This window comes from Xiphias gladius, chromosome 11, assembly GCF_016859285.1.
Source record: "Xiphias gladius isolate SHS-SW01 ecotype Sanya breed wild chromosome 11, ASM1685928v1, whole genome shotgun sequence".
Taxonomy (NCBI): Eukaryota; Metazoa; Chordata; class Actinopteri; order Istiophoriformes; family Xiphiidae; genus Xiphias; species Xiphias gladius.
The window spans coordinates 26911928-26935783 of record NC_053410.1 but is presented as its reverse complement, the minus strand read 5'-3'; the positions used below and the strand labels follow the sequence as shown (position 1 = coordinate 26935783).

The following is a 23856-nucleotide window of genomic DNA, read 5'->3' as shown; positions in this document are numbered from 1 at the left end:
GGAATAATAAAAATAATAATAAAATTAGTGTGAATGCAAAATCTTTATTGAAAGATCCTGAGTGACATTTTGATTATGACTGGTTAAGCTTGGCATGGATGCACAGACTGGACTGCGTTCTCCACCACATTCTCTGTTCCGCAGAAGAGGACCCTGTGAAGGAGGAAATGGAGAAAGAAAGACAGACTGAGTTAGACACTACAGAACAGAATCTTGATTAATATTTTTGTTTAAGTATCAATTTTAATCTATACAACGCTGTGTAAACAACAGAGTCTCCTCTAACTCACTGATATTAGTACTGAGGAATGAATCTTAGTATGCACTGATTGTTTGAAATCTGTTTGGGCTGACAAGCCAAAATGTGTTAACATAAAACATTTCCAAAAATAATAAATCAATCTGAAATTGTATAGTTTTGTCAAGTTTTGTCCCAGGACAAACTACATTTCATTTCTATTGATAGATATGAAAGAAAGGGGGTGAAAAAGCATCATCATTAACATAAAGAGAAATATTAAGGATGAACTCTACCATACCATCTCACCCCAATCCCAACCCCCAGATGGCCTCACCACTAGATGGCACTAATGGTAGTCCCATGCTGCCCTCTAGTGACTAAAGCTAGTCCATGCCCCTGTACTCTACCACTGTAGTACAGGGTAAAACAGAAACACAGAAAAATGTCTAAATTTTTCCTTCAACCCAAATATTCTGTTTGTCGTCCTGGATTCCCCTTCCAATAAGTTTATATCTATGTACATATCTGTACACGTATATGTGTACAGATATGTACACATATCTGTACATATACACACACACACACAAATATACACAAACACACATTTATACATACATACATACATACATACACACATACATACACACACACACACACACACACACACACACACACACACAAACATACACACACACACACACACACACACATACATACACACATATACATATATATAAGCTTACCGTATAAGTCTATTTAATTTCTGTCTCTGTATGGTCTAACGGACCCCAAACATCAGTAACATCACAACTGTCTGTTTGTGAATTATTTTTTGGCTAACTAAAGAGCTTTATATTTTTCATGCATAGCCCATATAACATACTGTATAAAACACATTAAAATATAACATATGAAACATATTTACTTATTTGATGTACTAGTCATTCTTTCGTCACAATCCAATCCACAAGCTAAGTATGTGGCAAAGGGAAGGGTTACCACTTTAATAGTTTTCTACATATTCAGTTTTAATATGGTCAGAAGAACGTAAAATCTAAAAAATATGAAAAATATTTTTAAAGGGAAAAATTGGTTGATTTTCATTCATTGTTACTTTTACAGATACAAAATGGGGACTATGGGATCCCACACAACAAAAGGGTTCATTGAAAATACAGCTCATCCCCATCCCGTGATTCTTCATGTAACCACTAGGAGGTGTATTGCAATCATCAGCTTGATAATCTGTAGAAAAATGATACACTTACAGTACAAATAAAAAATAATGGGAAGGAGGCAGATAGGAAGCTAGACGCAGAAATTACTATTAAAAGTGGGGAAGTTAAGAGTGAGAAATTAACATCTTTCAGTGATTAAATAGTGATAATAAATAATAATAATATTCTTATTTTGTACTCATTCTATAATTTGTGTACCTACAGTTTTGTTGGGTACATTCTTTTGTGTGAGAATTTCATTAAAACTTTAACGGTAAAAATTTCTTGATGATTTAATTATCATCATCAGCATTATGTATGTATTTAGCTCTGGCTCTTGGCCCTTGATCACTTTTAATCAGAGCTGTGCTATTGTAAGTTGTGCTTTTTAAAACTGCTGCTTGTTTTGTCGTAAATTGTAATTTTTGTATGATGTTTTTGCATTTCTCTATTCCATGGGGGAAAAATTTTTTACTGAACATAGGGGATTTATGCTTAGAGTAGAAGTGCACTTTCAACAATCTGTATATATTTTTCTCCATTAAAGTGAAATAACTCTTTAAGGACAAGAACATTTTGTAAAACTTTGGATAGAAAACGATTTGCCAATAACATTAACATGCAATATTTTTCAAAGATTAATATATGAAATGAAAATTAACTAATGGTCAAGTAAAAAAAAAAAAAAAAAAAACCCATTTACTATGCAGTGGAATCTCTGAGGAACTATATTCACAGCTTAAATATACAATGGATTCTTGTAGTATTCTACCAACCACTGTTGATTTACATAGCTATGCATTATATACTGGTCTCTATACACCTAAAGTTTCACAGCACACAGTGATCAGAGTGAGAAGGACAAAGTCTGTTGTTGATTTTTAATTTGGTTTTGTTGAGTCATTACTACCAGCATCAGTTAGCAGCATCAATCCTGAAATTACCTAATTATTACTCTATTTTCCTTGAAAAACACCTAATAAATGACTGCATATTCTAAACAGAATATTTTGCATTCTATGGCAATCCTCAGTTTTGGTTAAAAAGAAAAAGGCATTTACTATTTATGGCGAAGCACCATTATCATTTAGCATCACTAACATTATATACAGCCTATATCACCAAACTGTCTCTTCCCCAGTTGTATTTGAGAAAGGTGTGCAGTGTGCCACCTAGCAGTCATCTTTACAGAAAAAAGAAACTTACATCTTCTTGTCTTTTCCTCTCTGCAGTTCCACTTTAGATGCTCCGTACTTGGGTCTCATGGGGTTCAAGATGTGGTTGTTCCACCGAAACTTCACCTCTTTCACATCACCCACATCCACCTCAGCGTCAATCAGCGCCTCATAGGTCCTTCCAGGCACTAGTATACCCCTAGAGGTATATCACAACAGATCATACTTAACACACTTCAAGAAATGTAGGAAAAAGAAATGAGAAAAGAAATGTAGGAAAAAGAAATGTAGGAAAAAAACAATGAAAATCTTTCCCCTTGGATGAGCAGGACCCTGTTATCCGAGCCCCATTACTATAACAGAGTTAGGTGGTGATTCATCACATACAGTCTTGCATACGCTTTGCAGTTTCATTGCATTTACCATACACACATACTATACAGTAACAGATCCAACTACTTTTTCCTGTGTGATCACCCACTCAAGCAGACCAAATGTGAGAAATATTTCTATGTCATATCATGCATTTTTTTTCATCTGGTTTGTATAATACTCTCTTTGCCAACCAGGCCTACACGCCAGGTAACTTCCTGCTGCCTGAATCACAGATCTGGTCAGTTATAGATCCTAACTAATGACTCCATTTCTGTCAGCTCAGCCACTGGTCTACCTTTCATCTCCTCTACTACAGTATTTCTGCTTGGTATGCAAAGAGCAGAGGCACTGGCTATTAAGTACATTATGGGGCACATTTGCTTATTCTACTCCACCCATGCCTCCTCCTTTTTAACCAAATGTGGATTGTCTGGGTCAGCGAAGGTAGTGGTGAGTGTTAATCCCAAACTCCAGGTTTCAAAATGTCTGTTTTTCTACAGTTTCTGGAGAGAGGAGGCATTTAAGACCCTGTCAATGAAGTGGAAGTCTCTCTCTTCAAGGACTGAGGGTTGACAACCCTAAGATGGCACTGGCCATGTACTGTGTGGGAAGGAGCAGCTGGTTGACAAAGGGCTTACTTCTTAAGTTTATATAAAACTGAATAATGTAAAAGTATTCTGAACCTTCAATTTTGTTGTTAAAATCAACTTTGAACATCACAGAAATTGAAAAATCCATATCAATCCAAAAACTTTGGTCTGCACAGATCAAATTTGACAGTAAGAAACAACTTCCTAAACAAAGAAGACAGGTCCTCTTCAACAACTTTACCCCCATCAGTGATGTCACATGGACTAAAACCCCTTGGCATGTTCAACAGAACAATGCATAACTTTCTTACATATAAAGCTTGAACTCCTTGGTGATGTAATTGTTTCCAGCGAGTGCCACATACATGGAGCCTAAGTTAGACCAGCTGGGACCATCGAGGGTTACTGTCACTCTGTAACTATAACCTAGAAATGGAAAGAAATAGTAGGCAGTCACATTATTTCACCATAGCTCTTGCATAGCGTCATAACATCTTGACACATGCATCATTTCTCATGGGTGGGGTTTATCAAAGAATACAGGGAGGAAATATTTTACAGACTGTTACCTACATATTGTTGTCGCAGTGAAAACCTTGAAACTCTACAACACAGTGCTTGCAAAAAAAATGAACGAACATCTTTTCTACTGATTTTTTTTTTTCAAGTTTGGAATGTATCATATGTGCACGGTATTAACTGCTTCCAGGAAAAAGCCTTCACGTCAAAAGCCCTCCCCAACTATTACATTATAACCTTTAACAGTGTTGCATAGTCACCTGAGTACCATGTGACAAACTTTAGCCTGCTTTAAGCAGTGCAAACGGTGACTGAGAAGTGTGACTAATCGTTTCCCCTTCAGTCTTACCATAGATATTAGCTAATCATGTTAGCATGCCCTGCACTCTTGTGGTGGTCTAAAAATGTGCAATATCTAATACTTAAAAATCTTGAAAACTTGGTCCAGACAACACCTACATTTTTCCATTAATTTTCCAGGCTTTGTTTTCATGGATGACAGTGCATTTTTGACTCTGCCCAAAATTCATAGTCTGCTGGTATGGTGAATGGTACCAGTCCATAGTAAACTTTGTATTTTATCCTTCAACTGAGCTGAAAGCATGGAAAACACTAAAGCTGGACATTAATGATATTAATGATTCAATGTTTAACTCACAGAGTTATTTTTGCAAGGGCAGATACTTACGGCCAAAGGGCTTGGAACTGCCTGTGTTGAGGAAGTACTTTGTCTTTGAAATGCCATCAGTCACAGTGAACTTGTCAGCATTGTGGCCCATCAGAGGACATTTGTCGTTTGCACATGGGAAACACTTTCCCTGTGAAGACAAGGACACGGCAATGTGTGAAGAATGAGCTCACCGTATGATGGAGTGTAATAGTCTTCTCCTGTCAATGAACAGTCAAGGAATAGTGACAACCCTAAAAGATTTTCCCCCCAATAGTCCTTCAAAATGTTATAGATTGCCACCTGATAACTATGAAGGTGGAGATTGGCACTGGTTAAGTGGTAAGTTACTGTGTGAGAACAGGCTAACTTTGCGGCTGTCAGCTATGGCTGCAGGAATAACACCAGAGAGCGTTTACGAGGTGAACGACAAGGAGGTGCTGTCATCTCTCAACAGGGACATAGTCATATGAGGTTATGCTTGGCGCTCCCTGGGCCTCCTTTGATCGGGACATGTGTCCAAAGCAGGGATAAACTGTCATTAACACCAACAGCTGCAGATACAAGTCCTCTCCACGGTAGACATGAGGGAAGCCCATTTACATCGAATTTTGCTGAACTGACTTCTAAAACTAAAGAAATGGTTCACAGCCATATCAGTGTCATACAGCAGCAACAGGTGGCAATCCCATACACATGCTGGGATGTTGGAGATATGGGCCTCTTCTCCAGCACTCTCTTGTCTGAGCCCATCTGATAGCCCTGAGTCACTTTTGAAAATGAGTAAATGAGATGCCTCCCAGATCCCTCATCTGTTGCCGCTAACCAGAAGCTTTTCTGGGACCATTAAAGCTGCAATAGACATTTTTATGTACAAATACAGTTTACAAACTTTGACTGTAAAAGAGATGAATGTCCCGTTCGGCACTAAAGGGATCCATTGATCCAAGTTAATTTCAGAAGCTGGGTATGGTCACTGGTGGAAAAACTTCTACCACACTCACCTAACTTCTGTTAACACAGTATTTTATAACAGCAAAGTGTCAGACTGAAAACAGTCAATTTAATGGAATCGCTGTAATTAGCAAATTCACAAGTGGAGGTGAAGTATCAGTGCAGATCTTTAACAGAGGGCTTTTGACCATCTACAAATCATCTTAACAGTGCTGACCTTTGCCTCAGAGATACCAACATGAGAGCTTTCATATTAGCTGTGTTGCACCATCCAATTTTACAGCATATAGTCCTTGTTGGAGAATGATTTGGCATGTTTTGAGGTCAGTTATGGGACAGAGGCTGAACATCAACAACAGCTGTACATCTCTAATCGTTCAAACCAGTTAGCAAGCAACCTAGCTTGACTTGATTGTTGCTGGCTAGTGCTAGCATGTAACCAGTTACATAGCATGTTACCCGTTAGCTTGCCAGATGCAGCAGCTCTTCAACTAGCCCTTCACAGAACTTCCAGCACCACCTACTCTATTTCACAATGACATGCAAATGAATTTCCGAGTCACTGTCTAGTTGAAAGTAAGAAAGCAGGCTACATTTGCTCAAATGCTGTAAAATTTGGAGGTAATTGTGCTTTACTTAAGTATTTGTATACCTCTACACTACATTTTAGAGGGAAATATTGTTCTTTTTACTCTACTGCATTTATCTGACAGATGAAGTTAGCCTGCTATACTTTGCAGATAAAGAGTTTACATACATTAGTTCCACCTCAAGCAGTCACATTACAAAACTACTTATGTAGCTTATGCACATGATTTAATATTATGTAATAATAAACCAATATACTCTACTCAAGTAAAGGATTTGAATAATTCTTCCTCCAATAATAACACCAGGCAAAATGTAAAGTAGATAATAAATAATGGAGACAATCACAATGGCAAGACACTGAATATCCAACACTGATTATTAATGGCAGTATCTTTTCTTTTTTTGTAAAGGATGGTCTTGTGTTCTTCATTACAAAAAGGCTATATAGGCTAAAGGATGTAGGTAAGGAAGCACTGATGCTACGATATATTCCTTAGCAATTCGAATTTTCTACAATCACTGAGGTAACTTTGTGGAATGTGCAATTTACTGATGTCTTTCTATATAAATTCTGTAAATATAACAGATTTCCATTGTTGCCTCTTGGGAAGGTATTGTGTTGTGAAGTTAAACACTCTCTGTTGAACAAAAGACTTACAGCAGCAAAACTGTCCTTGTCAGAGCAAGGAAATCCTACAAAGCCTTGGGGTTTAACCATGCTGTCACTGTAGTACTGGTAGGCTCGGACATGGTTGCAGGCATCAAACTTCATGGTACCTGGCAAAAGGTTGGATCAGGTGATAACAGGGAAGAGGAGAAGAAGTGAGAGGGACATGGTGTTAAAAGAAGGTAAAGTAAGGAGAAATAAGAGAAGAGATGTGAATGCTTAGTAGAGTCTTGAATCTCCGATTGCTAAATACGAACTGATGACCTTCTGACAGGGGTCAGTGAGAAGTTGTCAACTGAAGGGGAGAATTATATTTAAAACTATGAGGGTATCGCCTCACTATGATTTTGAGCAGTACTGATTTCCACAAAAAATAGGTTTAGGAAGAAACTAGAGTTTTGTCAGTCAGCACCAGTAAAACAACAAGGAGAATATTAGAGTAAGAGTAAGAATGTGAGACAGAGAGATAGAGCAGCAGTGCTGGTTAGAGACAGACATAGAAAGAGGTCATGCTTCTGTTGTTTTCTCTTCCAGTACAGGGCAAACACCAGGCGCTCCCAGAACTCCAGCTATGCAGCCCTGGCTCCTACTCTCCCTCTCTTATCTATAGCATCAAAAGTGGCATATTCAGCTGTGCCAACACCCCCATCCCCCACCCCTGACCCAGGCATGGCACCAATGCTGCCACTTGAGCCTTGCTACTCAGCAGCACATTTCAAAAGAAGGCCGTCGTCATTCATTTTGGAAAATATTTGCTCAGATGGGACCAGCAGGAATAACTCTGCCTGGGGTTTCTTTACGATTTTTCCATTGGGACAACTCCAATATTCCACAGGGTCCCTGCATTGTAAGTCGCATGGTTGAGAAAATAGGATGCATGACTCATTGTGTTATGTATAGGAAGAGTGGCTGTGATGAAGACTTTAGACTTTAGAACACTGGACATGTAGTGTGTAGAGAATATCAAAAGGTCACATCATGCCCTTATAAGTTTATGGATACATTTTATTCAAATAAGAGACACTATGAAACTTAACAACCTCAGCGGACTTAGACCAATCAGAAAACAGTATCAAAAAATGAATTTTATTGTGAATGATTGTTGTGTCAATCCTGATTTTTTTTTTTTATTACTTTTGATGTACTGTCTGGTACATTGCCTGCCAAATAAGGTTTTCAGATTAATTTGCTGTCACTGAACAATGACCCAATTTCGGAGATGTCAGATATCAGGTGATACTGGAATTGTTAATACTTATGTAGCCGAAGGGGGAAAAATAATGCAATTCTCATTAACACCATGAGAGGACAGCATTGCTTTTGATTACCCCTGTGATAAAAGGGATATTAGGGAACCGCATAGACAGAGACTCATGCATGTATTATTAGGTAAGGTAGGGTAAGTGCTTTTGTTGCCTAAGCCTAACCACACATGACACTCAGGATGCTAACATCAGTCTATCAAAGTCCAGCGCCTTGTACATCCACCACCATCCACCATTCACCCGGCCACCTACCTATATCATGTGCAGTACAACAATGTTGTACTTCCCTCACTTGCAAAAGCAATGCCATTAAACATCATCAGGGCAGCAATTAGTATATAAATGTATTTTCTAGGAGACATTGTTACTAGATTGGGATGTGTTTGGGCGGTTGCAGCTGAAAATTGTCCTAACTCTGTTATTTTCCATAACCATGTAACTCAGATGTGATGTCTTCTAATCAATGTGATGGGGAAAAAAAATCTGCTCTTAGCTGCAATTTTTTTTGTTCAGATCTAGACCACATGGACATAAATGGTAAAATGATTGTCGGAATTCTGGCAGGAGCTTAAACAAGTTTTATTGAACTAGCATTAACAACTAGACAACAATGTAAAGAAATCCTAATAGATGACTTAACTGAGTGTGAAGTCTTTAATTGGTTGACAGAAAGAGTGTGGCTATAGCAAAATCATGGATGTGATCATTGCATTTCTACTTTGTTAAAATTAGTTTTGTCTCAATTTATCTCACCTTCCCAGAAAGCATCCAGGTTAGTGGGACTGCCTTTGTTAGCAGAGCAGCCAGGCATCAGTTCTCCTCCATTGGGATAAAAGTCAATGTGGCCCACAGATTGTGACATCCCCAGACCTGAGAAGATTGAAACACAAATCACTAATTATATAGACACACATTTTTTTCACATTTGACCAAATTTTGATTGAGATGATCACACTTCAGATTCCTTATTTTCAACGCTATTAGGCTGATAGGCAATTTAATTGAAACTGGCTGGCACGCTCAGGGAAATGTTTTACAGAAGCAGATTTTTACATATACTTGGTCAAGTACAGAAGAAAAAAAATGAAGCAAAATAACAAGATAGTTAAGAACATTAATTGCATTTAACCAAATCCTGGAATAATAAAAATCCTGTAATCTCAGATTACAAACACCACGCTACTCATATAGTAGTAACTCATGGTTATAAATACACAACCTATGTTTATCATACATACTCATATCCATATGTATATATCCATAAACATGTGAATGTGCACACACTTGCCCGTACAAATACATTCGTTTTACGCATGCATACACGTACCCTACATATATAATTAAACTGATCCATAATAGTGCTTATGTTCTTCTAATCAGGGCAGGTAATGTTGTAACTTTGCACATTAATCTGATCCCAGGTTTCATAAGAGGGAATATATTTGAAATTAGAAATTTGTTCTAAACTTGGTTATGTGTCAAAGGTTTTCAGCCATAATTTCTCATTTATCTTGTTAATAATCTTCCAGTTAGTGGCTATAACTCTTTTTGAACTCATAAATCCAACTGACGATCTTTTTCTTGAAGTGTGGCCAATTTTTGTCATCCATATAAATCAAAATGCATAATTTAGGGTCAAAAGGGATAGTCTCTTTAATAATTGTAAATACAATTAATGTAGCTTTCTCCAGAAATATTTGCAGTTTTGGGCATTTCCACATATGAAAAAAAAAAAATAGTCTTGTCTCCTTACTACAGTGCCAGCAGCTCTCATTATTATACACTTTCATAAGTAAGTTTTCTTGGGGTTTAATATGTCCTGTTAAAAAATTTAAAATGTATTGTTCTGTTTTGTGCTGAGTTCAATATTTTATATAATTTCTGCCAGATAAATGTCCATGTTTCAGGATCTAAGTTCTAGAGCTATTCCCAGGTTTTCTCCAAGGAGATGTTAACAGTATTCTTCAAACCATTTATAATCTTGTAAATTTTTGTACCTATATGCAATTTCTTTTTCATTATTGTTAATTTATTTTCACTATTAGTTATTTCCAGGAGTTTTATACATTCCCCAAGAAATTGCGCAAGTTGTGATCTGATATGCAGATATAGCCATAAGTCTTTACTTCTCAGATCAAATTAGCTTTTTATTTGCTCAAAAGACATTATAACACTTTCTGTAAAGAGGTGCATCAGCAAGGAAATCCCTTTTCTTTCCCATTCTTCATTTTCTAATGATGCCTGGAAATTATTTTCAGAGCACAGAATATTATTTTTGCATGTCTTTAAGTACCACAACTTACAGTTAGAGTAAATTAATTTGCACTACAACATTAGGAAATACAGTGAAGACACTGAATGAATACTTCCCATTTTGATCTTATTCATTGTGATGAACAGTGATATGTACCAAGTTTGGGGTTAAAAGGAAGTCCATCGGTGTGAATGACATCCACAAAGACAGCGTCGCTGGTGTCCAGACGCACAGAGACATTAGTGTCCTGAAAGTAAGGTTCAGCTGGGTCCAGTCCTACACAGAGAATGAATAGTATTAAAAATCACAGAAAGATCCACGGAAGGCCCTTTAGTCTATCTGATCGTATTACTGTATTTAAGTTCTACCACATCAGCTGTTTCTGCAACCTAATTCACAAGACGGACTGCAAACAAAAAGGAGCATTCTTTCCCCAAAATAAAAATGATGTAGATTGTCGTGTTTGCCAAAATAAAATGGTGGTGTCAGATAGGGATGCCTCTTTGCCCATGCCTCTTTGCCCATTTAAAATGAGCTAAATCTGAGTTGTCTAACCAGAAAATAACATGAAAAGCAGCAATGCAATAATTGAGATAGGATTTACACACCACAGTTAAAGTCACTACATACTGTAGCCTGCATTTTTTCAAAAAAAAAAAAAAAAAAAAAAGCCAATTCTATTGACAACTGGTGGTATTTTAAGTAATTATATTTGTTGGTGATGCAGTATCAAATTATTAACAGGTTTTTAAACGCAAGATTATTTTGGGATTATTTGACATTAAGACATTTGATCTTATAAATACAGATAACTCTTTTCAGCATTGATCTCCCAAGGTCTAAAGGAATCGATAAAAGTCTAGGTATTGAGCAAGTAAGTTAATGGGTTTTTTTGTGCATATGTTTTTTTCTACTGAGGATTGACATGGGGTTTTACAAATATGCTGTGCCAGTGTCAGGTAGTGTAAAGCTAGTAATCAGTAACAATCAATTAAATTAAATATTAGACATTAGTTCAAATACAGTTTCAAAAAAGTGTAACAATAATACTAAGAAATTGTTTTTTAAAACTCAAAAGGCAGATGTTTTCATACAAAATAATAAAAAATAAAATTATATATATATATATTTTTTTTTTTAATTTTTTTTTCACAAAAACATATTTTCATGTGAACCAAACAGTTGTCCCATAAATGTACAGCAATCTCTTATTTCTACAGTAAGTAATGTGCTGTACTGTTCCTGCTACGTATTCTATTCAACTAGTAAGTTAACGTATTTTAACAACCAGCGAAACTTGATTTTCAAAAGCCAGGAAGCGAGTGCCTTGCTCCTTTTTGTGTATGACAGGTGAACATTTATGAGTGAAACTGTAATAAACAAAAAGCAGGAAAAAACAAAACAAAAACAAAAACAAAAAAAACTAAAAATGTCTCTTGGCTAGCATAGCATAGTGACTGTATGATTACAACACAGCTGGCTAATAAGTGGTAAAGTTACCCATCAAACAGAATAACAAGTAAAATGATATGCTACCATGGTTGTACATTATCATGTAACATTATTGTAAATAAGCATCACTGCAACACCAGAATGACTTACTGTTAATGTCAATCTGCACATCAACAAACTACCACTGTGCATAGACAGTAAATCTCAGTCATTTATACATGTTAACGAAGGTATTAAACAGCCCAAAAACTTGCAGCCATAGCTTTCGAGGGCTTGGGAAAAGTGTAAGACAATGGAGAAGATTTCACCGCGCACATCGTGAAATCTGTGCTTCATGCGACTTGTTTACTACTGGGGTTCTCTATCCGACAATACACAGCAAATCTCTTGCAATGTGTCAAAATAAAAAGATACTCATAAGTTCTCTGCCAACCAATGTGATACTGTGTGTTTATCTGGATAGTATATTTTAGTAGAATTTAGATTAATTACCACAAGTAAAGTACATAAACCTTTTTTTACTGACTTAAATCAAAGGGACATCAGCTAACAGACCATTATAAGGTGTGGGTACAGCAGCATGTTTACCTGTGATGCGTGCAAGACCAGGGATCCTGCTACCAGTGTCTCCTGCAGTGTGAGCTCCAAGACCGTGTCCGATAATATGGAACTTATCAGCCTTCTGCTTGTAGTTGCCCTGCATCATGTGACATATATGTTACAGTCAAAGTTAATGTACAGTGCATTCAGAAAGTATTTAGCCCCCTCACCTTTTTCACATTTTGTTATGTTGCAACCTTATGCTAAAATTGTTTGTCAGTTTTCCCCCTCATCAATCTACACTCAATACCCTATAATGACAAAGTGAAAAACAGAGTTTTAAGAATTTTTGCAAATTTGTGAAATAGGAAAAACTGAAATATCACATTGACATAAGTATTCCGACCCTTAGTACTTAGTTGAAGCGCCTTTGGCAGGGATGTGGCAGATACCCAACTCTTCCTGCGTTCGAGGCAACAAGCTTTGCACACCTGGACTGATGAAACTTCGGCCCAGTCTGAGGTCCTGAGTGCTCATGTGTCTTTAACTGAGGAGAGGCTTCTGTATGGCCGCTTAGTCATAAAGCCCAGATCAGTGGAATGCTGCAGTGATGGTTGTCCTTCTGGAAGTTTTTCATCTCCACACAGGATCTCTGGAGCTCAGCAAGAGTGACCATCGGGTTCTTGGTCACCTCTCTTACCAAGGCCCTTCTCCCCTGATTACTCAGTTTAGCTGGGCAGCCAGCTCTAGGAAGAGTCCTGGTTTTTCCAGACTTCTTCCACTGAAGAATTACAGAGGCCACTGTGCTCTGGGGAAGCTCAGCTGTCTTTGCTCTGATATGCATTGTCAGTTATGAGAACTTATATAGACACGTGTGTGCCTCTCCAAATCATTTCCAATCAAATGAATTTACCGCAGGTAGATTCCAATTAAGGTGTAGAAATGTATCAGACATGATCAAGAGAAATGGGAGGCACCTGAGCTACCTTGCCTTCCTTGTGTATTTAGTCTGTGTTCCCCTCATTCTTTGTCAGTTCATCTGTTTTGTTCCTGCATCCCCAGTGTTTTCCTTTGTGCCTGCAACCTGCAATGAGTTCTGTTGTCTATTCCTGCCTTTCCTTTCACTGCGTCTACCTGCCTTAGTGTGTGTCTGCGTTTGAGTCCTCCCTGACAGTCCCAATTTGACCCATTATTGACACAGCAGGCACTTCATTCGAATTTGAACTTTATGAACTGTCATATACTCTCATGATCCTTTATTGTGAATTGTTTAGAGACATTTGTTGGGAATACCAACAGGCTTTTCTGTGCAGGGCATGCAGGTAAGTATCAAAAAAGCCACGGTTAAAGAGTTTGTTGCCTGACTGGTTCCAGAACTTTATAGACACCCCTGATTCTCAGCCTGTCTTCCAGCTGATGAGCCACCAGCCTGTTCCAGTGTCTGCTAACCTGCTGATGCAGACGCCCAGACTGTTGGTGTGTTGAGGGTCCCAGCCGATGTCCTGTCTGTTCCTGAGTCGACCGGCCTGGCCGACACTGTGTCTACTTCCCGAGTCTGCCGACGCCAATCCTCTTTCTAAGTCGGCCGACTAATGGCTAGCATGCTGGAGCATGGCTAGCCATCAGCACATGATGGCTGAGTCTGCAACCTTCCTCTCTTGAACTAGGTAGCTTCCTGTCTGATCCTGACCCTGACATCCAGCAGTCACCTTATGAAAGTACTCATCTTGCCATTTTCACAGGGATCCGTGGGAACAACAGAAGAAGACGTGGACATCATCGCTCCTGATGCCATTGGGAGACCCAGCTACCCAGCCCCCCGAGCCTCAGCAGTTCAGTGACCCAGAGCCTCTGCTGTCTGGTCTGGTCATCCTTCTGCCCGTCCTCCAGTTGCTCTCTCTCTGTTGCCATCGCCTTCCTGCTCTGCCTACAGAGAGATCCTGCTTTCAGCCCCCTGCTTGACAACCTTCGTCCCTGCACTCCCCGACGTCCTTCAGAGTGGTCCTATCTTCTTCCTTGTCTTAGTATTCACCCACCGGAGCTGTGCTGCCTTCGCCACAGCCCATCAGAAACGCCCTGCTTGCCAGCTTGCCCGGCCTCCGGGCTTTTTTCCTGAGCCATTCCGCCTGTCTGTTGGGCCTCCAAGCTGACCACCTGGGATTCTCAGCTCTCCTGCTCTTCAGCCACTGGGTCGATTCCACCTCTCTCCTGGTCACAGGCTGTCTGCCTGAGGTCTCCTGCTCAATGGTTCCTCAGCCCTCAGGCTGTTCCCCTGGGATCCCCAGCTCCACTCTTCAGCTCCCTGTCCACTGGCCCCTTGGTCTTGCTGACATTGAACATAAGGTTGTTCTCCTGACACCACGTCAGTGCTCTGAACCTCTGCTTTGTAGGCAGACTTGTCTCCATCTGTAATGCGGTCGATGATGGTGGTGTCTTCAGCAACTTGATGACAGTGTTGGAGTTGTGTGTGGCCATGCAGCTTTGAGTGAACATGGAGAAAAGCATAGGGATGAGCACACATCCCTAGGGGACAGCAGCGCTACATGTCAGTGTATAGGAGGTTGCATTTCAGATCTGCACCACATGTCGTCTGTCCATCAGGAAGTCCGGGATCCAGCTGCACAGGTAAGAACTGATGTACATGTCTCAGAGCTTCATGTCGAGACTGGACGGCACTATGTTATTAAAAGTTGAGCTGTAGTCAATGACCTGTTTGGCCTATAGGCGAACTGGAGTGGGTCTAGTGTGGTGGGCAGGGACTGTCCGTTCGAAACACTTCTTGACAATGGAGTTGAGTGCAATTGGGCAGTAGTCATTTATGACTCCATCTTTTCCATGTGTTTTCTCGTGGCTGTTTATTTTGTCTTTTCTGAGTGTGATTGGGCTTTCTAGTGTTTGTCTAGGTCTCCGGAGTGGAAGGCTGCTGTCCGCACTCAGAGAGCAGACCTCTCCGTTAACACATGGCTTCTGGTCAAGACAACTCCTTGCAGTCACCTGCGGAACAACGATCTTGATCGCAATAAATAGTACTGCTCGTGCTTCAGTCTCTGTCTATAGACTGGCAGCAGCAGGACCTGAGGTGTGATCCGATTTGGGGGTGGGCTTTGTAGGTATATCCATACAGAGTGTAAAAAGGTTCCAGGATGTTTTCACCATGCATTAGAAAATGTATATGTTGGTGGTATTTCAGCAGAACTTTCTTCAGGTTGGCTTTTTTAAAGTAGCCAGCCACGATGAAAGCACCCTCTGGGTGTAGAGTTTCTTTTAAGTTGCCATCCCCTGTGTCGTGTCGGGGGAAACCAACAGCAGTGAACAACACTGCTGTGAACGCTCTGGGCAGATGATAAAAGGTCCTGCATTTGATTATGAGGTGTCCAAGATCAGGCGGTCACTCTGTCGATATTTTTTGTACATCAACAGACCACTGGTTGTTGACCATGGGGGGGGAGTCAGGGCCAAGGGATCCAGCTACATTTCCGTGAAAGCAAAGACATTACAGTTCTAAATGTCCTGATGGAAGGCCACTCAGTTATTATCCAGAGACTGAAGATTCACTGGGACAACACTAGGAAGTGGGGAACGAAATTGTCTGTTACTCAGCCTGACCAGGGCCCCTTCTCTTTTCCCCCTTTTCCTCCAATGGCGCATCTGCCCAGGTACACCAGGGTAAATTAAATCCAACCAAAGGAAAGTCCATCGGTTTAGTTCCAGATTGTAAATTTAGTTTAATATCCAGAGGAGTCTGTCTTTAATACGTACCTGATTAGCACATTAGAACTTACAAAAAACTAGAAATTAACATAAAAAATCCAAGAAAATAAGATTAAAAAAAACAAGAACACAGTTGAGGAGGACACTGTGATGGCATCTTGAGAAAACCTATGATTACACTGATACTCAGCTGTTTGAGAGCAGTAATATGAAAAAGTTTAAAACACAATGAAACATTAGTTCTTTATATGAGGATGTGTGTGTATATATACCTACATCCTGTGTTCCTTCAATTTTGACCACCTTTTTTATGTCTCTGCACTGGAGGCAGCCAAGGCTAGAAGCATTAACTTTTTGGGTTGTCGAGTCTGTCCATTCTTGTAAATGCGATATCTCAGGAAAGCCTTGGGGAATTTCTTCAATTTTGGCACACTTACTTGGACTCAAGGAGGAACTGATTAGATTTTGGTGGTCAAAGTTCAAAAGATCAAGGTCACTACGACCTTGATCTTTGACCTCACAAAACACATTTTTGGCCATAACTCAAGAATTCATAAGCTAATTAAAATACACTGAAAGAATTTAATAAAATGTATTAAAAGTACTCAATACATAAGGTATGAGTCTGGAAAGAAATGGATGTAAACTACAACTTGAGGCATACAACCACAAGGCAGTAATTCTAGTTTAGTTTCTTGAGATTACCCTAGATTTATGGAAGTAAAATACTTATTATTGCTGACACACATTTTCTAAAATGTTATTTCCTTTGAGAAAGAATTTTTTTTCCTCAATCACTCTACAGTTATTGAGACACACCCCCCCCTTTCTCTTAACCCAACCTGTTGAGGTAGACGGCCACCCACCATGAGCCTGGTTCAGGTTTCTACCTGTTAGAGGGAGTTTTTCCTTGCCACTGTCGCCAAGTGCTTGCTCATGGGGGAATGTTGAGTCTGAGTAAATGTAACTATAAAGAGTACGGTCTAGACCTGCTCTATATGAAAAGTGACCTTAGAGATGTTCTGTTTTGATTTGGCGCTATATAAATAAAATCGTATTGAATTGTTATTTTGTAGTTGTGACCTACCTACAGTAGGCCAGTGTCAGTAAGTTAATGAAGTGCTGCATTTACCATGAGGAACGTGATCATTGATGCCACCTGGGCAGCCACCACCCTGGCATTATTGGCAGCCTGGGCATACTGAGTCTTTACACCTTTCTTCCACTCCACAGCGATGCAGTTCACATTCTCCCTCACCAGCATAACCTAGAGAGAGCAACAAGTTGGTCAACACATATTTGATGGAATAGAGCTAAATATCCCACAGATTGAGCACCTTTTGGGGCTGATAATTAGGACCTGTGTTTTCTTTCTTATTTACTCTGAGAAACTTTTGGGCATCCAGCCCATAGTTCATAGGACTCTATGCTACCTCTAGTATTACCAAGACTGTTATGAATAGGCTCTTCCTCCTACCTCTTCCTCTTGTTTTCTGCTGTGCTCCCTTCACTTGTATTTCTTGTTTGTCCCTAGTTTGTTTCAGTCCTTGTCTGGAGGTGGGTGTGTGTGTGTGTGTGTGTGTGTGTGCTGGGTATGGCATCCAGTTACCTCCTGCTGCCAATTCACCTGGACACCTGAAACCAATCCACTAATCACCACCTGCTGTATAAAGACTAGGGATCATCTCTTCATTCTTCAGAATCATTCAGTCTGCCTAGTGGTACTATCACACGGCCAATTCTAGATTCTAAGCTTGTATTTCTCATCATGTTTGATAGGCTCATGCTTAAATCTTCGCTTACCTGTGCTCCATCTGCCCTAACTCCATCCCTCAAACTGTCACACATTTGCTATGCCTGTCCTGCTCCACCATTGGTTCTGGCTCCATCCCACCACCCTCACCAACTCCAATTTACAAAAAACCTGTTTTTGAACTGTTGAACACAATGTCTCTGAGTTCTGTTTGAGTCCAGATTTGCACTAAACCTAACACAATAATCTGGCCCAAACATGGACTCAGCGCACTCAGAACCCAACTCTCTGCAAAAAGCCATCTCCAATCAAGGAAAAATTACTAGGACCTAATGAATATCTCCTGAGGAATCTGTCAGACAATAAACAAGTCATGCTAAACCAAATCACAGTCAGCCTTTGATTCACAGCCATCCCTCCGGTGTCACTGGCCCTGCCTCCTGGACCAGTGTCAGGGGGTCCTTCTTCAATGGTCACTGGTGTTTCATCAGCAACCAGTCACTTTTCCATTGGACCAATCTAAGGTACATTATGTGTTGGGGCTTTTGAGAGGAAAGGCATTAGCTTGGGCCGAAGTGGTAAATGCTAATCAATCAGTGAGTTCTCTTCCTATCAAGATTTGAGTATTAAACTGAAAGCAGTCTTTGATCATCCTGACCATTTTGGGAATGAAGCTAACTGTTTGCTCAGTCTCTGCCAGAGGTCTAGGACTGTGGCAGATTATTCAGTGGATTTTTGGACACTTGCTGCAGATTCACAGTGTAATGAAAAAGCTCTACAAGATGTGTTCATTAAAGGTTTGAACAAACAGCCAGAGGATGAAAGATGATCCCAGTAACCGCCAGAGACGATCCCAGTAACATTGGCTTTCTTGGTTCTCTAGCCATTAGGTTACATAATCGCCTGCAGGAGTGGCGCTGGGAGTGACCCAACTGTTCACCTCCGTCTCCTGACACCCATCTTTCAATCGCAATCTCTATCAATTCCACTCAGGAACACATGCAGTTGGGACGAGCTTGCCTTACCCTGACTGAGCAGCAACAAAGAATGCTCCAGAACCCCTTGAGACTCCTTTTAACTGTAAATGTTCTAGATGGGAGATTTAGACCAGAGTTACTCACTGCACCTCAAGCTTGTCCCTAGTTTTGTCCGGTAATCGCAAAGAGTCCATCCAATTCAGTGTTATTTCTGCTCCACAGACACCCCTAGTTTTGGGGCATCCCTGATTAAAGAAATTCAATCCTCAAATTGATTAGGCTTCGGGAAAATTTGCCACTTGGAGTCACCTGTTTGCAATCCGCTTTGCCACCTGCAGAGGGTATTGCTGTTCCACCAGTGCCAGAGCCTCCAGATTTATCCACCATTTTGGAGGAATATCACAATTTGGGAAAAATCTTCAATAAGGAGTAGGCCCTGTCTCTGCCTTCCATCATCCCTACAATTGCGCTATTGACCTGCTTCCTGGAGTTCCTCTGCTCATAAGTTGTCTCTACACCCTGTTGTGTCCTGAGCAAGAAGCCATGGAGAAGTGTATTAAGGATTCCCTGGCAGCAGGTATCCTTCGATTTTTTTTCCTCTTCTCCTCTTGGTGCTGGGTTTTTCTTTGTGTCAAAGCATCACACAATGTGTCCCTGCATTGACTTCAATGGCCTTTTATCAGATCAAGTACCCTTTGCCATTCATCTCATCTGCCTTTGAGCCACTACAGGGAGCCACTGTCTTCACTAAGCTCATGTCAGGAGCGCATACCACCTGGCTAGGATCAAATAGGGCAATGAATAAGATGGTCTTCAACACTCCAATTGGGCAATTTGAATACCTGGTAATGCCTTTTGGTTTGACCAATGCCCCTGCAGTGTTCCAAGCTCTTGTGAATGATATGCTGAGAGATTTCTTCAATTGCTTTCTGTTTATGTACCTTGACAACATCCTAATATTCTCCAAAAACATGTCTGATAATGTTGTCCATGTTTGCCATGTTCTTCAGAGGCTGTTGGAGAATAAGCTTCATATCAAGCCTGAAAAATATGAGTTCCATGTCAGCACAGTCAGTTTCCTAGGATACATCATCGAGAGCGGGCAGATGAAGACGGACCCTGAAAAGATCAACGAAGTGGCAGAAACGCACTGTTACAGTGGTTTCTTGGTTTTGCCAACTTCTAGCAACGTTTTATTAGGGACTTCAGCAAGGTGGCTGGTCCTTTGACCAAACGCACCTCCTCCGCCGCTCCCTTCCCCTGGACCCCTGAGGCTGACTAGGCTTTCTATAAAGCTCAAAAACCCGTTCACTTTTGCACCCATACTCATCCAACCTTACCCTTCGTGTCAGTTATTGTGCTTCGGACATTGCTGTGAGAGCTGTTCTGTGTTCCGGTCCTGATCAGAAGCTCAATCCCTGTGCCTTCTTCTCTCGTCAGCTCACTCTTGCAGAATGTAATTATGATGTTGGCATTGGGAGCTTTTGGCTGTGAAACTAGCGCTTCAAGTATGGAGACACTGGGTGGAGGGGTCTGAACAACCTTTTTGGTGTAGATTAATCATAAAAACCTGGCCTACTTTCAGTCTGCTACGCTCTTGCACTCCCATCAAGCTCGCTGGGGTCTGTTCCTCTACAACCTGATCCAAGTAATGGTCCACCTAACAGAATGTATGTCCCTGATTCTGCTTGCTCATAGATCCTCCAGTGTGTGCATACCTCTCTCTTCTCCTGTCACCACGGGATCAACCGCAGTCTTTCCCTTCTAAAGAGGCATTTCTGCTGGCTTTCCATGGATGCAGATACCCATGATTATGTCTCCGTCTGTACCACCTGTGCACGGGGAAAAGCCTGTCATTATCCTCCCACTGGTTATTTATATCCTCTACCTGTTCCTAGTCGCCCTTGGTCCCATACTGCTCTGGATTTTATTACTTGTCTACCAAGCTAACGCAGTCATTCTAACCATAGTTGACTGTTTCTAAAGCTGTTAATTTTGTCGCTTTTCCGAAGGTCCACGTTGCCTTGAGACTACTGACCTCCAAGTGAATCATGTTTTCCTACATCATGGCGTCTCATTGGAAATTAGAAAACTCCGGGTTACCAACAACCTCTGTTTCCTTCCCAGGAAGATGAAATTGCAGTTCTGTCTGAACAGTCAGCTACACCGGCCCTGCTCATCCGTTCGTTATTGCTTGATCCCTACAACCCCAGCCAACTACCATTCACAATAAACCTGTTTTTGAACTGTTGAACACTCAAGTCTTTGAGTTCTGTGTTTGAGTCCGGATTTACACTAAACCTAACAAAGACATGCAGATAGTTTTGGTTTTATTAGTCCAGGTTTTTAGATATCAAAACCTGGACTTTCTGTTGTCGACCTGATACAATGGAGGTGAATAGAATTTTGCTTATAGTGCTCACAGCATGTCCTGCTTACTCTGAATTCTCTTGGAAATTCCCTTCAATTCCATTTAAAGTCCTTTTATAGGCACGTCTTGCCACTCGGCAGTCGTTTTGGCAAGGTTTCACTTGTGTCAGTGCAACAACATGATTGGCTTTAATGTTTCCCATTCGGCTATTATAAAGCTGACAATTGTCTTTTGGGGGGAAGGGGTGTGATATATGTCATACAACCGCTGTCTTTGGCATTAAGAGCTTTACTATTCAAAGATGAGCTGACCTTCTAAGGATTTGAGAAATTAATTGGCAGTGTGTTTATATGCTGAAGCCAACAACAATGGGGAGGTTAGACCTGTTGCCAGACTTCAATTCAATTTAAGTCTGGCAACAGGATTGAGTTGAATTGATAACTTCTCTGGGCTCAGTTACATTTTTTCCCCTGCTCTGTCATCATGAAAGGCCTGCTAGGCAGGACTACCAAGTACTGTATGAATCACTAAAGCACTGAAATAATAGGGACTTCAAGTCAACACCTGCACTGTTACCTGATCTTGAAGATCTTTCTGGAAAAGGGACCCCAAGTTAAAATAGAGCTTTAAGGCCTTCCTTTCATTGGTTTATATTGTGCTTGGCAAATGCTTATTCCTAAACAAATTTGTTTTACATTAAACCTTGCCCAAATTTTTTGCCTAAAGGCCTCCCAGCAGGTTAATGTAGCCCCGAATTCCAGAGCCAATCTCAGAGTTGAAATTTTAAACATTATTATTTTATGAAGCATCTTGATCAAACTGTCATCGGGGGTTTCTTCCCATCTAGTATTTCTTCAAAGAATGTCCATGAAGGAGTTTTTCAATGTGCGTCTTCCTACCTTACACATCTCCTGTGGCCAGTCCTCATCTCCTTTTTCCAAATAACCAGGAATGATGAATCGAGTCTTTCTCATTCCGATGTAGTTTGAGGCCTGGATGGTTTGGTCTGTTTTGATCTCCTAACGGTTTCAATAGGAAAGCAATGATGAACACAATGATGAGAGCTTAAAGAATAGGTTCACATTTTTTTCAAGTCTCTCTAAATACACTGATCACATGCCCATATATACTGTACATTAAAAGCATAAATAAGTGATGAGGGACAAGATCCAAGTCCTTGTTTTGATCAAAAAAAGAATTGTCAAGTTCAGCTGAAGCTAATATGAGGCTTTATCCATCTGAGTTAAATGAAATAAAGGGGGTATTTTCCAAAGTTGTGGTCTTTTTTAGAACAAAATTCCCTCTTTGTGTCACTGACCCTCTGCCATAGCTCAGCAAAAAAACACTGTTGAAGCATGAAAGAATTTTGTAAAAATTAACAAAATAAAATAAATCACAATAAATAAATAAAGTATCCTCCCTACCTGGTAGTAGCGGTTCTTCTGGGTGAAGAGGAGGAAGCGGGTGCTGATCTCCTTGGGGTTCCAGGGGAGGATGGAGGCTGGTCTCTGGGAAGTGCCCCCCCAGGGAGGCAGGTCATCGAAGCAGCCCAGCTCATCAAAACAGACCTCAGCCGCTATGGACATGGCGAACACACCACTAGGATGAACCCTCACATGCAATTTTGATATCATATACTGGCAACTCATATAATGTATTTTTCTTTCAGTTCCTGACGTTTTGAAGCTTTCTAGGCTGAAAATTTCCTTCAGACCATTAAGAAAGGAAATGGCAGCTGAACCTTAAATAAAGGTTGCAAAACAGCTTATCTTGGTGATACAAGACAAAAAAGGTCACAAGGTTTGTACTGCCAAGGTTACACTGTAAACCCAGCAAAAAACATGTTATCCATTCAATTTGTCCAAATTTGTCCAATTTGTCCTTTCTTGGATTGGATTTAGAGAGCTTTTCAAAAGGGGGTACAATGTAAAGAAATGCTTGTTTACATTTGCTTTATTAATATATTCAAATTAATAAAAAATCAATCCAATCATAAAATACAATGGATTTAATGAAATTTGATTGATTACATATTTATATTAGAATTAGACCTTCCTGCCTTGGTTATCTATAACTACATGAACATGCACCCTATATCCTGGGTTTGAGTCTTACCTAGGTTCTGTTATCCACATCTAGCAAATCTATCATGTATCTGTACCAACTGAGTAAACTGAAACTGCCTGGACTCTCCGCTCCTTAATGTCCACATTACTGCTGTAAGACTTTAACTTTTATGTAAGCATGTTGACCATCATCACATCGTTTATCATCATTTTCTGTGTCGGACTGACTAAGTAATACTTGATTTGTGTTTCTACCGGAGTAATCCAGCTGGCATAGTCATGTTTATGAAAAGAAGCATATCCGGGTGTCTGAATGCAGGATATGATGTTTACATACACACAACAAATAAAAAATATGGTCAAATTTAACAAGCAGTGGCCTGCTGGTTGGTCAATTTTATCAAGATACATAATATGTCAGGCTGAAATGTGTAAAAATAAAGCACAAACATTTAGAATATTTGCATTTGA

At 40.1% G+C, this 23856-nt stretch overlaps 1 protein-coding gene across 2 annotated transcripts; it reads right to left on the bottom strand.

The window, feature by feature from the left end:
- Positions 1-30: 30 nt before the first annotated feature.
- On the bottom strand, positions 31-22930 carry LOC120796932 (inactive pancreatic lipase-related protein 1-like). Of its 2 annotated transcripts, XM_040140127.1 has the most exons (11): positions 22744-22930; positions 22219-22338; positions 17351-17485; positions 12556-12664; positions 10672-10791; positions 9015-9131; positions 6988-7106; positions 4806-4935; positions 3910-4024; positions 2665-2832; positions 31-153 (listed from the first exon to the last, which is right to left on the bottom strand). In XM_040140127.1, exons 1-11 carry the CDS (start codon positions 22903-22905, stop codon positions 84-86), a joined length of 1365 nt encoding a protein of 454 aa, XP_039996061.1. In that variant the 5' UTR covers positions 22906-22930; the 3' UTR covers positions 31-83. The 2 variants fall into 2 exon arrangements, with proteins under 2 accessions (XP_039996061.1, XP_039996060.1); XM_040140126.1 differs by lacking the exons at positions 22219-22338; positions 22744-22930 and adding an exon at positions 17556-17689.
- Positions 22931-23856: the final 926 nt, after the last annotated feature.

Coding starts and splice junctions, on each gene's coding strand:
- LOC120796932 (XM_040140127.1), bottom strand. CDS start 22,905: ATGTCCATAGCGGCTGAGGTCTGTTTTGATGAGCTGGGCTGCTTCGAT. Junction 12,665..17,350: donor CAATGATCACGTTCCTCATG/GTAAATGCAGCA, acceptor CACATGATGCAG/GGCAACTACAAGCAGAAGGC. Junction 154..2,664: donor AGAGGAAAAGACAAGAAGAT/GTAAGTTTCTTT, acceptor CCTCCTTCACAG/GGTCCTCTTCTGCGGAACAG.